The 13,752-nt window shown below is 43.5% G+C and overlaps 1 protein-coding gene across 15 annotated transcripts in view; it reads right to left on the reverse strand.

Annotated features, from left to right (window-relative positions):
- Nucleotides 1–13,752, reverse strand: part of map2 (microtubule-associated protein 2) — a 176,595-nt gene that overhangs the window by 20,771 nt on the left and 142,072 nt on the right. For 11 of the 15 annotated variants that reach the window (XM_046363308.1, XM_046363307.1, XM_046363302.1 and 8 more), the window contains 7 exons: nucleotides 13,359–13,619; nucleotides 12,678–12,815; nucleotides 7,593–7,654; nucleotides 1,471–1,545; nucleotides 1,133–1,280; nucleotides 929–985; nucleotides 157–332 (listed from right to left, as the gene is read on the reverse strand). In XM_046363308.1, coding sequence (XP_046219264.1) covers nucleotides 157–332; nucleotides 929–985; nucleotides 1,133–1,280; nucleotides 1,471–1,545; nucleotides 7,593–7,654; nucleotides 12,678–12,815; nucleotides 13,359–13,619 — 917 coding nt within the window. Of the gene's footprint in view, nucleotides 1–156; nucleotides 333–928; nucleotides 986–1,132; nucleotides 1,281–1,470; nucleotides 1,656–7,592; nucleotides 7,655–12,677; nucleotides 12,816–13,358; nucleotides 13,620–13,752 lie in introns of those variants that run through there. The other 4 variants (XM_046363305.1, XM_046363306.1, XM_046363309.1 and 1 more) reach the window with 4 other exon arrangements.

Genomic DNA, 13,752 nt, shown 5'->3' on the forward strand with positions numbered 1-13,752 from the left:
AGGGGTCTGAATACTTTCCAAATGCACTGTATTCGTCTAATTTAAAACACATTTTGAGTAGCTGCCTCAGCGGACTACAGTATAACAGCATTGATTCCTGGTCAAAAGTAGTGCACTACGTAAGGAACAGGGTGCCATTTGGGAAGCACACTGTACCTTCTTCTCCTGCAGCAGGCTGAGTGAACGTGGTGTGCCGGGGGTGCGAGGGGTTCCGGGTGTGCGGCAGGAGTAGCTGTAGCTGGGAGGGGTTCCAGGGGTGATGGCTGTGGACCCTGGGGTGCGGGGTGTGGTGGGACCGCTGCACAGCGAGCGGGAACGCATCGACTGTGTGCCTGGGTGTGGGGAGGTCATAGAAAGTCCATAGAGGTCATACAGAGAGGTTACACAAAGGTCAATCAGAGGTTGGGCATCTCTCACCATTACTCTAGCCTGGTCTCAGATCTATATGTGCAGTCTTGCCATTTTCTGTTGTCTATGGTCCATTTGAGTTGGCAAGACAGAACAAACAGATCTGGCACCAGGCTAACATTACCAAAGTATTTAAAGTTAGTCAGATGAAGAATGGCTCAAAACATACACAAACAGAATGAAACAGTGTAGTTACTAGAATGAAAGACGTAAATGAAGCCCAAACTATAGGATTGAACAACTTGATTACTAACTACTAAGGATGAGACAGACATGTGATCTTGAACACACAGAGAGACTGAGATGAGCTGGGTGAGATCATGTGAGACAAGATGAGACTAGGTAAGACATTGCAGGACTAGGTGAGATACTGCAGGACAAGGTGAGACTGGATGACAAGGTGAGACTGGATGACAAGGTGAGACTGGATGACAAGGTGAGACTGGAAGTAAATCCAGTTGAAACGGGGGACAGAGTGAGACATGGATGAGACTAGATGGGATTGAGAGTTCCTCTCTACCTGTCCAACTAGGGGCACGTCCTGTTCTATGCTCCGCCCTGACCTCTGTACGGAAAGCTAGAGGAGAGCAGGAGCGGAAGAGGATTAAACAGAGGAGAGAGAGATAGAGCGAGAGAAAGACCAAGACAAAAATCAAGAGCGAGAAAGAAAGAGGCTAAGCGAGAGAGACCGGCAGAAAGAGAGAAACCAGGAGAAGGGACTTACACGTAGGTCTGCGGGGTGCGGTGGAGCCGGAGCTGGTGATTGAGGTGGAGCTCTCCTCCTGGTCGTGTGGGTGGTGGTGGGTACGCCGGCTCAGGATAGAGGTAGGCCGCGGCAGGGATGACCTCTTTGGGCTCTGAGAACCACCATCCTGTCACATACAAACACACACACAGGAAGGCAAACAGGCACAGAAACACACACACACACAAACACATACATTTAGCTTAGTACTGTATTTACAGAAGTGCACAAGTCAGAAAATGCCCCAGCTTTAGCCTGGGTATTAATTTACAGATGTGAGATCAGTTGATCAGTTCAGGGCCATATGCTAACCTTACCACGTCTATCAGTCTGTGTAGTGTTGGGGTGTCACGAGGCCCGACCGAGGAGGGACGGGGCCTATCAAGCTCCACCTCCACCAGGAAGTTATTTTTATTGTGGGAGGAGAAAGAGGAGATAAGGCGAGGGGCAGGAGGGTGGCCGCTCACATTTTATAGGTGGGGATCTTTCTCAGTGGTGGCGACTAAGTGACAGACAGACATATGGGGAAGAGATGGGGGATATTGGGGTGAGAGATGGGAGATACAGGAGAGAGATGGGTGAAAGATGGGGGAGATAAGGGTGAGAAATGGGTGAGAGACGAGGGAGAGATGGGGAGATATGGGGGAGAGATGGAGGAGAGATGGAGGAGATACGGGTGATAGATGAGAGGGATACGGGTGAGAGATGGGGGAGAGATATGGGGGAGATACGGGTGAGAGATTGAGGAGAGATGGAGGAGAGATGGGGGAGATACAGGTGACAAATGGGTGAGATGGGGGGATATGAGGAAGATGTGGGGGAGAGATGGGTGAGAGATGGGGGAGATACGGGAGAGATGCGGGTGAGAGATGGGGGAGAGATGGGTGAGATATGAGTGAGAGATGGAGGGGATACGAGTGAGAGACGGGGGAGATACAGGGGAGAGATGGGGAGATATGGGGGAGAGATGGAGGAGATACGGGTGAGAGATGGGGCAGATATGGGGGAGATATGGGTGAGAGATGGGGAGAGATATGGGGGAGATACGGGTGAGATATGGAGGAGAGATGGGGGAGATATGGGGGAGATACGGGTGACAAATCGGTGAGAGACGGAAGAGATGGGGAAGATACAGGTGACAAATGGGTGAGATGGGGGAGAGATGGGGGAGATACAGGTGACAAATGGGTGAGATGGGGGAGAGATGGGGAAGATACAGGTGACAAATGGGTGAGATGGGGGAGATACAGGTGACAAATGGGTGAGATGGGGGAGATATGGTGGAGATATGGGGGAGATACGGGTGAGAGACGGGGGAGAGATGGGTGAGATATGAGTGAGAGATGGGGGAGATACGAGTGAGAGACGGGGGAGATACGGGTGAGAGACGGGGGAGAGATGGGTGAGATATGAGTGAGAGATGGGGGAGATACGAGTGAGAGACGGGGGAGATATGGGGGAGAGATGGGGGCGATACGGGAGAGAGACGGGGGAGAGACGGGGAGATATGAGTGAGAGACGGGGGAGATATGGGGGAGATACGGGTGAGATACGGGGGAGGGATAGGGGAGATACGGGTGAGAGATAGGGGAGATATGGGGGAGAGATGGGGGAGATACGGGTGAGATACGGGGGAGAGATAGGGGAGATACGGGTGAGATGCGGGTGAGAGATGGGGGAGAGATGGGTGAGATATGAGTGAGAGATGGGGGGATACGAGTGAGAGACGGGGGAGATACAGGGGAGAGATGGGGAGATATGGGGGAGAGATGGAGGAGATACGGGTGAGAGATGGGGCAGATATGGGGGAGATATGGGTGAGAGATGGGGGAGAGATATGGGGGAGATACGGGTGAGATATGGAGGAGAGATGGGGGAGATATGGGGGAGATACGGGTGACAAATCGGTGAGAGACGGGAGAGATGGGGAAGATACAGGTGACAAATGGGTGAGATGGGGGAGAGATGGGGGAGATACAGGTGACAAATGGGTGAGATGGGGGAGAGATGGGGAAGATACAGGTGACAAATGGGTGAGATGGGGGAGATACAGGTGACAAATGGGTGAGATGGGGGAGATATGGTGGAGATATGGGGGAGATACGGGTGAGAGACGGGGGAGAGATGGGTGAGATATGAGTGAGAGATGGGGGAGATACGAGTGAGAGACGGGGGAGATACGGGTGAGAGACGGGGGAGAGATGGGTGAGATATGAGTGAGAGATGGGGGAGATACGAGTGAGAGAGGGGGAGATACGGGGGAGAGATGGGGGAGATACGAGTGAGAGACGGGGGAGATATGGGGGAGAGATGGGGGAGATACGGGAGAGAGACGGGGGAGAGAGAGATATGGGGGAAAGATGGGGGAGATACGGGTGAGATACGGGGGAGAGATAGGGGAGATACGGGTGAGAGATAGGGGAGATATGGGGGAGAGATGGGGGAGATACGGGTGAGAGACGGGGGAGAAATGGGGGAGATAAGGGGAAAGATGGATTAGAGATGAGTGAGAGATGGGCGAGAAACAGACAGAGTGCAAACCAAACCACAAGTAAACAAGGATAAAACAATGACAGTGGAACCAAAGATGACTGTACTGAACATAATTTCCTCGGCAATTGTGCAAACAGATCTATACTGTATACAGTGCCAGTCAAAAGATTGGACACACCTACTCATTCAAGGGTTGTTCTTTATTTGACTATTTTCTACATTGTAGACTAATACTGAATACATCAAAACTATGAAATAACACATATGGAATCATGTAGTAACCAAAAAAGTGTTAAACGAATAAAAATATATTCTCTCAACCAGCTTCAGGAGGAGCACTTTTCCAACAGTTTTCAAGGAGTTCCCACATATGCTGAGCACTTGTTTGCTGCTTTTCCTTCCCTCTGCGGTTCAACTCATCCCAAACCATCTCAATTGGGTTGAGGTCGGGTGATTGCAGAGGCCTGGTCATCTGATGAAGCACTCCATCACTCTCCTTGCTTGAAAAACAAATGATAATCGCATTAAGCACAAATCAGATGGGATCGCGTATTGCTGCAGAATGCTGTGGTAGCCATGCTGGTTAAATGTGCCGATTTCCACCGGTCTAATCCCCATTGCTTGTGTTCTTCAAGTCTCTTCTTCTTATTGTCCTTTTTTTCTTATTGTCCTTCTTATTGTGTCCTTTAGTAGTGGTTTCTTTGCAGCAATTCGACCATGAAGGCCTGATTCACGAAGTCTCATCTGAACAGTTGATGATGAGATGTGTCTGTTACTTGAAGTCTATAATGCATTTATTTGGGCTGCAATCTGAGGTGCAGTTAACACTAATGAATTTATACTGTGCAGCAGAGGTAACTCTGGGTCTTGTGTGATGATTCTTGAGAATGCACTTCAAGAAACTTTCAAAGTTCTTGAAATCTTCCATATTGACTGAACTTCATGTCTTAAAGTAATGATGGACTGTCGTTTCTCTTTGCTTATTTGAGATGTTCTTGCCATAATATGGACTTGGCCTTTACCAAATAGGGCTATCTTCTGTATACCACCCTACCTTGTCACACAACTGATTGGCTCAAACACGAAAGAATTCCCACAAATGAACTTTAAACAAATTTCTTATGGCTGCAGGGGCAGTATTGAGTAGCTTGGATGAAAGGTGCACAGAGGTGCCCATATTCAACTACCTGCTCCTCAGTCATAGTTGATAATATTTGCATATTATTATTAGTATTGGACAGAAAACACTCTGAAGTTTCTAAAACTGTTTGAATTATGTCTGTGAGTATAACATAACTCATATATCAGGCAAAATCCTGAGAAATTCCACTTCCTGTTTTATTTCTTCTGGGGATGGCAGATTTTCAACCAAGCTCTCATTGAAATTACAGCGAGATATGGATGAGTTTTCGCCTTCCACTAGATGTCAACAGTCAATAGAACTTTGTCTGATGACTCTAATGTGAAGGGGGGTCGAATGACACAGGAAATAGTCGCCACTGCCACGAGTTGACCATGCATTCACTACATGCGTTCACAAGGGAAGGACCTGCGTTCCACCGGTCATCTGAAGTCATTCTAATTATCTGCTTGGAACGTTATTCAAGATATATGTAAACAACATTCTAAAGATTGATTCAGTACATCGTTTGACATGTTTCTACTGACTGTTACGGAACTTTTGGACATTTCGTCATGTTATAGTGGACGCGCTTTGTGACTTTGGAATTGTTTACCAAACGCGCTAAACAAAGTAGCTAACTGGACATAAATAACAGACATTTTCGAACAAATCAAGCATTTATTGTGGACCTGGGATTCCTAGGACTGCCTTCTGATGTTCATCAAAGGTAAGGAAACATTTATCATGTATTTTCTGGCGGCTAATTTGGCTTCTGTTCTGAGCGCCGTCTCAGATTATTGCATGTGTTGCTTTTTCAGTAAACTTTCTTTGAAATCTGATACAGCGGTTGCATTAAGGAGAGGTATATCTATAATTCCATGTGTATAACTTGTATTATCATCTACATTTATGATGAGTATTTCTGTTGAAACGATGTGGCTATGCAAAATCACTTGATGTTTTTGGAACAGTGAATCTAATAAGCCAATGTAAACTCAGACTTTTTGATATAAATATGAACTTTATCAAACAAAACATGCATGTATTGTGTAACATGAAGACTGATGACTGATGAAGATAATTCAAGGTTAGTGATTCATTTTATCTTTATTTCTGCTTTTTGTGAATGCTATATTTCGCTGGAAAATGGCTGTGCTTATTGTGGTTTGGTGGAGACCTAACAATCGTTTGTAGTGCTTTTTTATTTTATTTTTTAAATTTTACCTTTATTTAACCAGGCAAGTCAGTTAAGAACATATTCTTATTTTCAATGACAGCCTGGGAACAGTGGGTTAACTGCCTGTTCAGGGGCAGAACGACAGATTTGTACCTTGTCAGCTCGGGGATTTGAACTCGCAACCTTCCGGTTACTAGTCCAAACGCTCTAACCACTAAGCTATGCTGCCCTTTTCCTGAAAAGCATATTTGAAATCTGACACTTTGGTGGGATTAACAACGAGAATAGCTTTAAAATGGTATGAAACACATGTATGTTTTAGGAATTGTAATTATGAGATTTCTGTGGTTTGAATTTGGCGCCCTCTATTTTCATTGGTAGTTGTCATATCGACCCCGTTAGCGGGATTGCAGCCATAACAAGTTAATTGAAATGCATTCCAGGTGACTACCTCAAGAAGCTGGTTGAGAGAATGCCAAGAGTGTGCAAAGCTGTCATCAAGGCAAAGGGTGGCTACTTCAAAGAATCTCAAATATAAAATATTTGTTTTACACTTTTTTGGTTACTACACGATTTGATATGTGTTATTTCCTGGTTTTGATGCCTTCTCTATTATTCTACAATATAGAAAATTGTACAAATAAAGAAAAACCCTGGAATGAGTAGGTGTGTCCAAAGCTTTGACTGGTACTGTTTAAATATAGCCAATTGTCTTTGGGTTCTGGTTCCATAATATAATCACAGAATACAGTGTTCATGCATGTGTGTGTGTGTGTGTGTGTGTGTGTGTGTGTGTGTGTGTGTGTGTGTGTGTGTGTGTGTGTGTGTGTGTGTGTGTGTGTGTGTGTGTGTGTGTGTGTGTGTGTGTGTGTGTGTGTGTGTGTGGTTAGCTAGTGTGGGCAGAGAATCCCAGGCTGCACTATACAGAGCAGAACTGAACAGTCCTGGGAGATGTGGCATTTAAAGCGCTGTGCCAGGCTGTGCTGTCTTTATTATTCTAAAAGAATGACTGTTATTATGTGGAGGAGTGACTGGCAGTCACGACCACAGATAATGGATGATAATTACAGCCCAAGTGCATCCCAAATGGCACCCTATTCTCTATATAGTGCACTACCTTAGACCACCACTGAATGATGATTGGAGGAAAGAGAACAGAAACACTTCTATGTTTATCTGGCCTGGATGTTTACTCCACTGTGACATAACCATCAGGGTGGATGGACATGCAGCTAAACAGGCCAAAGGGGATTCATTAAAAGGGGGACAGGATAGAGAAAGGATTTATGTTAGTTGATGTTAAGTGATTTTTTGCATAGAGGGATAAAACTGTGAGTTAATATGGACAGAAGAATTAGGTTCAGGCAGGGAAGCAGGTTTAAGCTGGTAAGAGGGGACTTATTTCTGACACTGTATCCAGAGTGTGTGTTTTAGTGTGCTCGGTAGGTAGGAAACAGAGGTAAAACAAGTAGATAGCCTACTACCTGAAATTGACCAATACTACAAAATCAACTTGTTTACCATTTCAAAAGGTTTTGCTACAGTGTGTCCTACTGAACATGACCATGCACAGGTGACTTGTATTCTGTCATTAAATTGGACATTAAGTTATTGTATCGCATTGTGACGCGGTGTGTCGTACTTACTGAGGCTCTGTCCCGAGACTGTCTAGCAACACTGAGGGGCCGACGACCCTCTGGTACACCCACTGAAAGGAAGAGGAGTGTGGAGGAGAAGAAGAGGAGAGACAGAGAGAGAATGAGAGAAGGAAAGAGAGAGGGAGAAATAGAAAATGGAAGGGAAGGAGAGAGGAGGAGAGGACAATAGTGAGGGAGAGAGGAAGAGAAAGAAAGAGATGAGGAGAAAGGAGTGCGAGAGAGAAAGACAGAGTGTATAGTTAGACGTGATTTAAACATTAGGACAGATTGACAGAAACACAAAAACACTCTCCCACACACACAACAGCTGTGGCTGAAGCACGCCACCCACTCTACAGTCTACCAGCACAGTATAACTGACAAGTATTGGGCTAACAGTTATCCCTCTTCTGTAAACCACTACAGCAAACTTTGTGAGAGTAAATCTAGCCCTAACTGGGTTATAGTATTGTATAATTATATGCTATTACTGTATACTATGAGGGAATTGGCTGAGATCCTATTTGAGCTGCTAGAGAAAAGCTCTGTTCTCCAATGCTTTAGCAGGAAATTATACAGAATATAGGATTTTGGATTACATACAGTAAGTGCACCCGTCCATCCCACCCCCTGAACAATTTAATTGGGGCAATGCAGCAATTTAGAGGGTTTACATTGAACACAGTCTATCTATCATAAACAGAGAGCTTCTGGAGGAAATGGCAAAGAAAACCACAAATGTAAAAACAGTGCACAAGTAAGATGATTTATTACACAGTACCAGTCAAAACGTTGGACACAGCTACTCATTCCAGGGTTTTTCTTAATTTTTACTATTTTCTACATTGTAGAATAATAGTGACGACATCAACACTATGAAATAACACATATGGAATTATGTTGTAATCAAAAAAGTGTTAAACAAATCAAAATATATTTTATATTTGCGATTCTTCAAAGTAGCCACCCTTTGCCTTGATGACAACTTTGCACACTCTTGGCATTCTCTCAACCAGCTTCAATTAACAGGTGTGCCTTGTTAAAAGTTAATTAGTGGAATTTCTTTCCTTCTTAACGCATTTGAGCCAATCAGTTGTGTTGTGACAAGGTAGGGTGGTATACAGAAGATAGCCCTATTTGGTAAAGACCAGGTCCATATTATGGCAAGAACAACTCAAATAAGCAAAGAGAAATGACAGTCCATTATTACATAAAGACATGAAGGTCAGACAATCCAGAAAATGTCAAGAACATTTCAAGTTTCTTCAAGTGCAGTCTCAAAAATCATCAAGCGCTATGATGAAACTGGCTTTCATGAAGACCACCACAGGAAAGGAAGACCCAGAGTGACCTCTGCTGCCGAGGACAAGTTCATTAGAGTTAACTGCAACTCAGATTGAAGCCCAAATAAATGCTTCACAGAGTCAAGTAACAGACACATCTCAACATCAACTGAATCAGGCTTTCATGGTCGAATTGCTGCAAAGAAACCACTACTAAAGGACACCAATAAGAACAAGAGACTTGAGGAACACGAGTAATGGGGATTAGACTGGTGGAAATCTGTCCTTTGGTCTGATGAGTCCAAATGTGAGATTTTTGGTTCCAACCGCCATGTCTTTGTGAGATGCAGAGTAGGTGAATTGGATGATTTACACGTGTGGTTCACACCGTGAAGCATGGAGGAGGTAGTGTGATGGTGCTTTGCTGGTGACACTGTCAGTGATTTATTTAGAATTCAAGGCACACTTAACCAGCATGGCTACCACAGCATTCTGCAGAGATATGCCATCCCATCTGGTTTGCGCTTAGTGGGACTATCATTTGTTTTTCAACAGGACAATGACCCAAAACACACATCCATGCTGTGTAAGGTCTATTTGACCAAGAAGGAGAGTGATGGAGTGCTGCTTCAGATGACCTGGCCTCCACAATCACCCGACCTCAACCTAGCTGAGATGGTTTGGGATGAGTTGGACCACAGAGTGAAGGTAAAGCAGCCAACAAGTGCTCAGCATACGTTGGAACTCCTTCAAGACTGTTGGAAAACCATTCCTCATGAAGCTGGTTGAGAGAATGCAAAGAGTGTGCAAAGCTGTCATCACGGCAAAGGGTGGCTACTTGGAATAATCTAAAATATATTTTTATTTCTTTATCACTTTTTTTGTTACGACATGTTTCCATATGTGTTATTTCATAGTTTTGATCTATTCACTATTATTCTACAATGTAGAAAATAGGAAAGAAAAGAAAAACCATTGAATGAGTAGGTGTGTCCAAACCTTTGACTGGTACTGTATATCTACAGAGCATTCGGAAAGTATTCAGACCCATTGACATTTTCCTTCTTTTTTTTTTACATTACAGTCTTATTCTAAAATATATATTTTTTCTCAATCTTATCCATCTACACACAATACCCAATAATGACAAAGCGAAAACAGTTTTTTAGATTTTTTTGCAAATGTATTAAATATTTTAAAAAAAGTGAATAACTTATTTACATAAGTATTCAGACCCTTTGCTATGAGAATCGAAACTGAGCTCAGGTGCATCCTGATTCCATTGATCGTCCTTGAGATGTTTCTACAACTTAATTGGAGTCCACTTGTGGTAAATTTAATTCATTTGACATGATTTGGAAAGGCACACACCTGTCTATATAAGGTCCCACGGTTGACAGTGCATGTCAGAGCAAAAACTAAGCCACGAGGTCAAAGGAATTTTCCATAGAGCTCTGAGACAGGATTGTGTCGAGGCACAGATCTGGGGAAGAGTAAAACAAAATGTCTGCAGCTTTGAAGGTCCCAGAGAACACAGTGGCCTCCATCATTCTTAAATAGAAGAAGTTTGGAACAACCGAGACTCTTCCTAGAGCTGGCCGCCTGGACCAAACTGAGCAATCAGGGGAGAAGGGCCTTGGTCAGGGAGGTGACCAAGAATCCTCTGACAGGGTTACAGAGTTCCTCTGTGGAGATGGGAGAAGCTTCCAGAAGGACAACCATCTCTGCAGCACCCCGCCAAACAGGACTTTAAGGTAGAGTGGCCAGATGGAAGCCATCAAGCCTCAGTAAAAGGCACAGTTTGCCAATAGTTACCTAAAGGACTTAGACCATGAGAAAACAAGATTCTCCAGCCTGATGAAATCCAGATTGAACTCTTTGGCCTGAATGCCAAACGTCACATCTGGAGGAAACCTGTCACCATCCCTACAGTGAAACATGGTGGTGGCAGCGTCCTGATGTGGGGATGGTTTTCAGCAGCAGGGACTGGGAGACTAGTCAGGGTCGAGGGAAAGATGAACGGAGCAAACTACAGAGATCCATGATGAAAACCTGCTCCAGAGTGCTCAGGACCTCAGACTGGGGCGAAGGTTCACCTTCCATCAGGACAACAACCAAAACAATGCAGGAGTGGATTTGGGACGTTTCTGAATGTTCTTGAGTGGCCCAGCCGGAGCCCGGGCCTTGAACCCGATCAAACATCTCTGGAGAGACCTGAAAATAGCTGTGCAGCAACACTACCCATACAACCTGACAGAGCTTGAGAGGATATGCAGAGAAGAATGGGAGAAACTACCTAAAAATAGCTTGTAGCTCATACCCAAGAAGTTGTGCGGCTGTAATCACTGCAAGGTGCTTCAACGAAGTACTGAGTAAAGGGAATACCTATTTAAATGTGATATTTCAGTAGTTAAAAAAAAATGTTTTTGTAATGATCTTCGTCTGTTGTTTGTAGAAAGTCAGACCGAAATGCAGCGTGTAGGTTACTCATGACTTTTAATGAAGAAAATACGGTACATGAAATAACTGAAAATACGAAAACAACAAACGAGTGAAACTAATTACAGCCTATCTGGTGACTAACACAAAGACAGGTACAATCAGCCTACCCAAACATATAACAAAAACACAAGATACAATGACCAAGGCGTGACAGTTTTTTACAAATCTGCAAACATTTCTAAAAACCTGTTTTTGCTTTGTCATTATGTTAAAATGTGTGTAGATTGATGAGGGGGGAAGAAACTATTTAATCCATTATAGAATAAGGTTTTACAAAATGTGGAAAAAAATCAAGGGGTCTGAATACTTTCCGAATGCACTGTATATTGTGGAAAGTCACTTTGTCAGGTGAGGTAAACCAGTATCTGTCTCTTTACAGCTAGCGGAGCCAAACTACCAGTTGCTTGGCAACCTCTACTTCCTGAATGACACTCTATTCCATTTATAGTGCACTAATTTTGACCAGAGTCCTATGGGCCCTGGTCAAAAGTAGTGCACTACATAGGGAATCGGGTGCAATTTGGAACTAATATCCATGCTCTGTGGAAATGCAGTGAAAACCTACTAATTGCACTGTAGTTCTTTCACAGCTGTAGTTCTTTCAAAGCAAACAACCAAAAATGATATAGGTTAAAGAGACAGATTGAGTTAATAAGTGAGATGGTGAGAGATGGACAACTGGTGTTATATACAGAGAGAAAATAAAAAGTATTGCAGGTACACATAACTCTGAAGCAGTATCATTGACCAAACCATCTCCAACAAAAAAGAAATCAAGAATGAACATGGAAGCTGAGGAGAACAAAAATAAATAAAAAGAATGACAAATGATACAATAAATGTAAAAAGTTGAGCTGTTCACAACAAGCCAACAATAAAGTCAAATAAAAAAATGTAGAGCAAATTTGTTTTTATTCTAATAAAATGCAGACACTGAACATGACAAACAAATGCAACAGAATAAGAATTGATAGATTAACAAAATAATTGTTCAAATTGAACAAAAATATAAGTTTTAAATCACTGTAAGGATGAGTTAACTGTACAGCACTTTGTGAAACTGCTGATGTAAAAAGGGCATTATAAATACATTTGACTGATTGACTAGATGTGAATGTTGATGTTTGTAGCCACATTGCAGATTTCTAGCCTTCCTGGCCCCGGCCAGCAGTTTTGCGTTCCAAATGGCACCCTATTTCCTATTTAGCGCACTACTTTTGACCAGAGCACATTGGGCCCTGGTCAACATTCGTGTGGTATATAGAGAATAGAGTTCCATTTCGGACGCAGCCCAGGAATGATTGGTCACCTGTAGGTTTCCTCCTAGCACAGGGGTGGGCCTGGGCAGGACGCGAGTGTCGGACCGCAGTAGACTTTAACACACTCTTCCGAGATGGAGAGGAGCGCATCTCAGCTTTCTTGGTCAGCTCAGTCTTCTTAATCACGGCTAGCAGAAGAGGGAGAGACATAGTTAAAGAGAGAAAGGGGAAGACAAACAAGTAACATAAGAAGAAAGAGAAGGAAGAGGGAGAGATAGTCAAAGAGAGAAAAGGAAGGAAAGGATAGTGTGACAGAGGTTTGGTAGGACAGAACCACTCACCTGATTCCCAGTTAACACTCACTTGAGATCTTAAAGGCTTTTAAAGATGATTATCTTTGACAATTATAATGAAAGAGAATAACAAAATCTGTCAATTAATAATATATAACTACAAAGAACTATATAGAAATGAAGTGTTGTTGGTTTCCAAGAAAACATATCCAGCCTAGTCCTGGACTAAAACGTCATTTCAAAGGAGGTTCTTCACTGAAGTGTCCGGGAAACTGGCCCTCTAGAGTAACAAACTGAGCAGAGATCTACACCAAATCAAATCAAACAGAATTAAATAAGCTGTCAATAATAATGAATAACAAAAAATATATATTTTTAAACAACAACTACAAAAAACAGAGTAACAAACTCATTTGGAGAAATACTGTAGTTCTGAACCTTTTGTCTTCTTGACGTCCTCCCTGGGGATATAGACCGGCTGCTTGTGAATGGGTTTACGTTCTGGTGTGGAGACGTGCCCCTCGCGCGCTTTCACCCGCCCCCCTTTAGCCTTGGGATTCACTGGCTGCTTCTCCTGCTTCTGCTGTTGGGGAGTCTTCTCCTTCTTGACTGGTGGGGCTGGGACCCGGTCGGCTCTCAGGGGCTCGATCTGCTCTGTAGCCATGCTCTTGTCATCATCCACATCTACAGTGCAGAGGTCTACGTATAAAATAGACATGGTAAGATCATCATGCAGTAGTACTACGGTCACAACACAATACATGGGAACAACACTCAGAAATTGGGCAAAACAGTGTTAACGTAACATTGTTATGATGATAAAATATGTCTT

This window comes from Oncorhynchus gorbuscha, linkage group LG09 (assembly GCF_021184085.1).
Source record: "Oncorhynchus gorbuscha isolate QuinsamMale2020 ecotype Even-year linkage group LG09, OgorEven_v1.0, whole genome shotgun sequence".
NCBI lineage: Eukaryota > Metazoa > Chordata > Actinopteri > Salmoniformes > Salmonidae > Oncorhynchus > Oncorhynchus gorbuscha.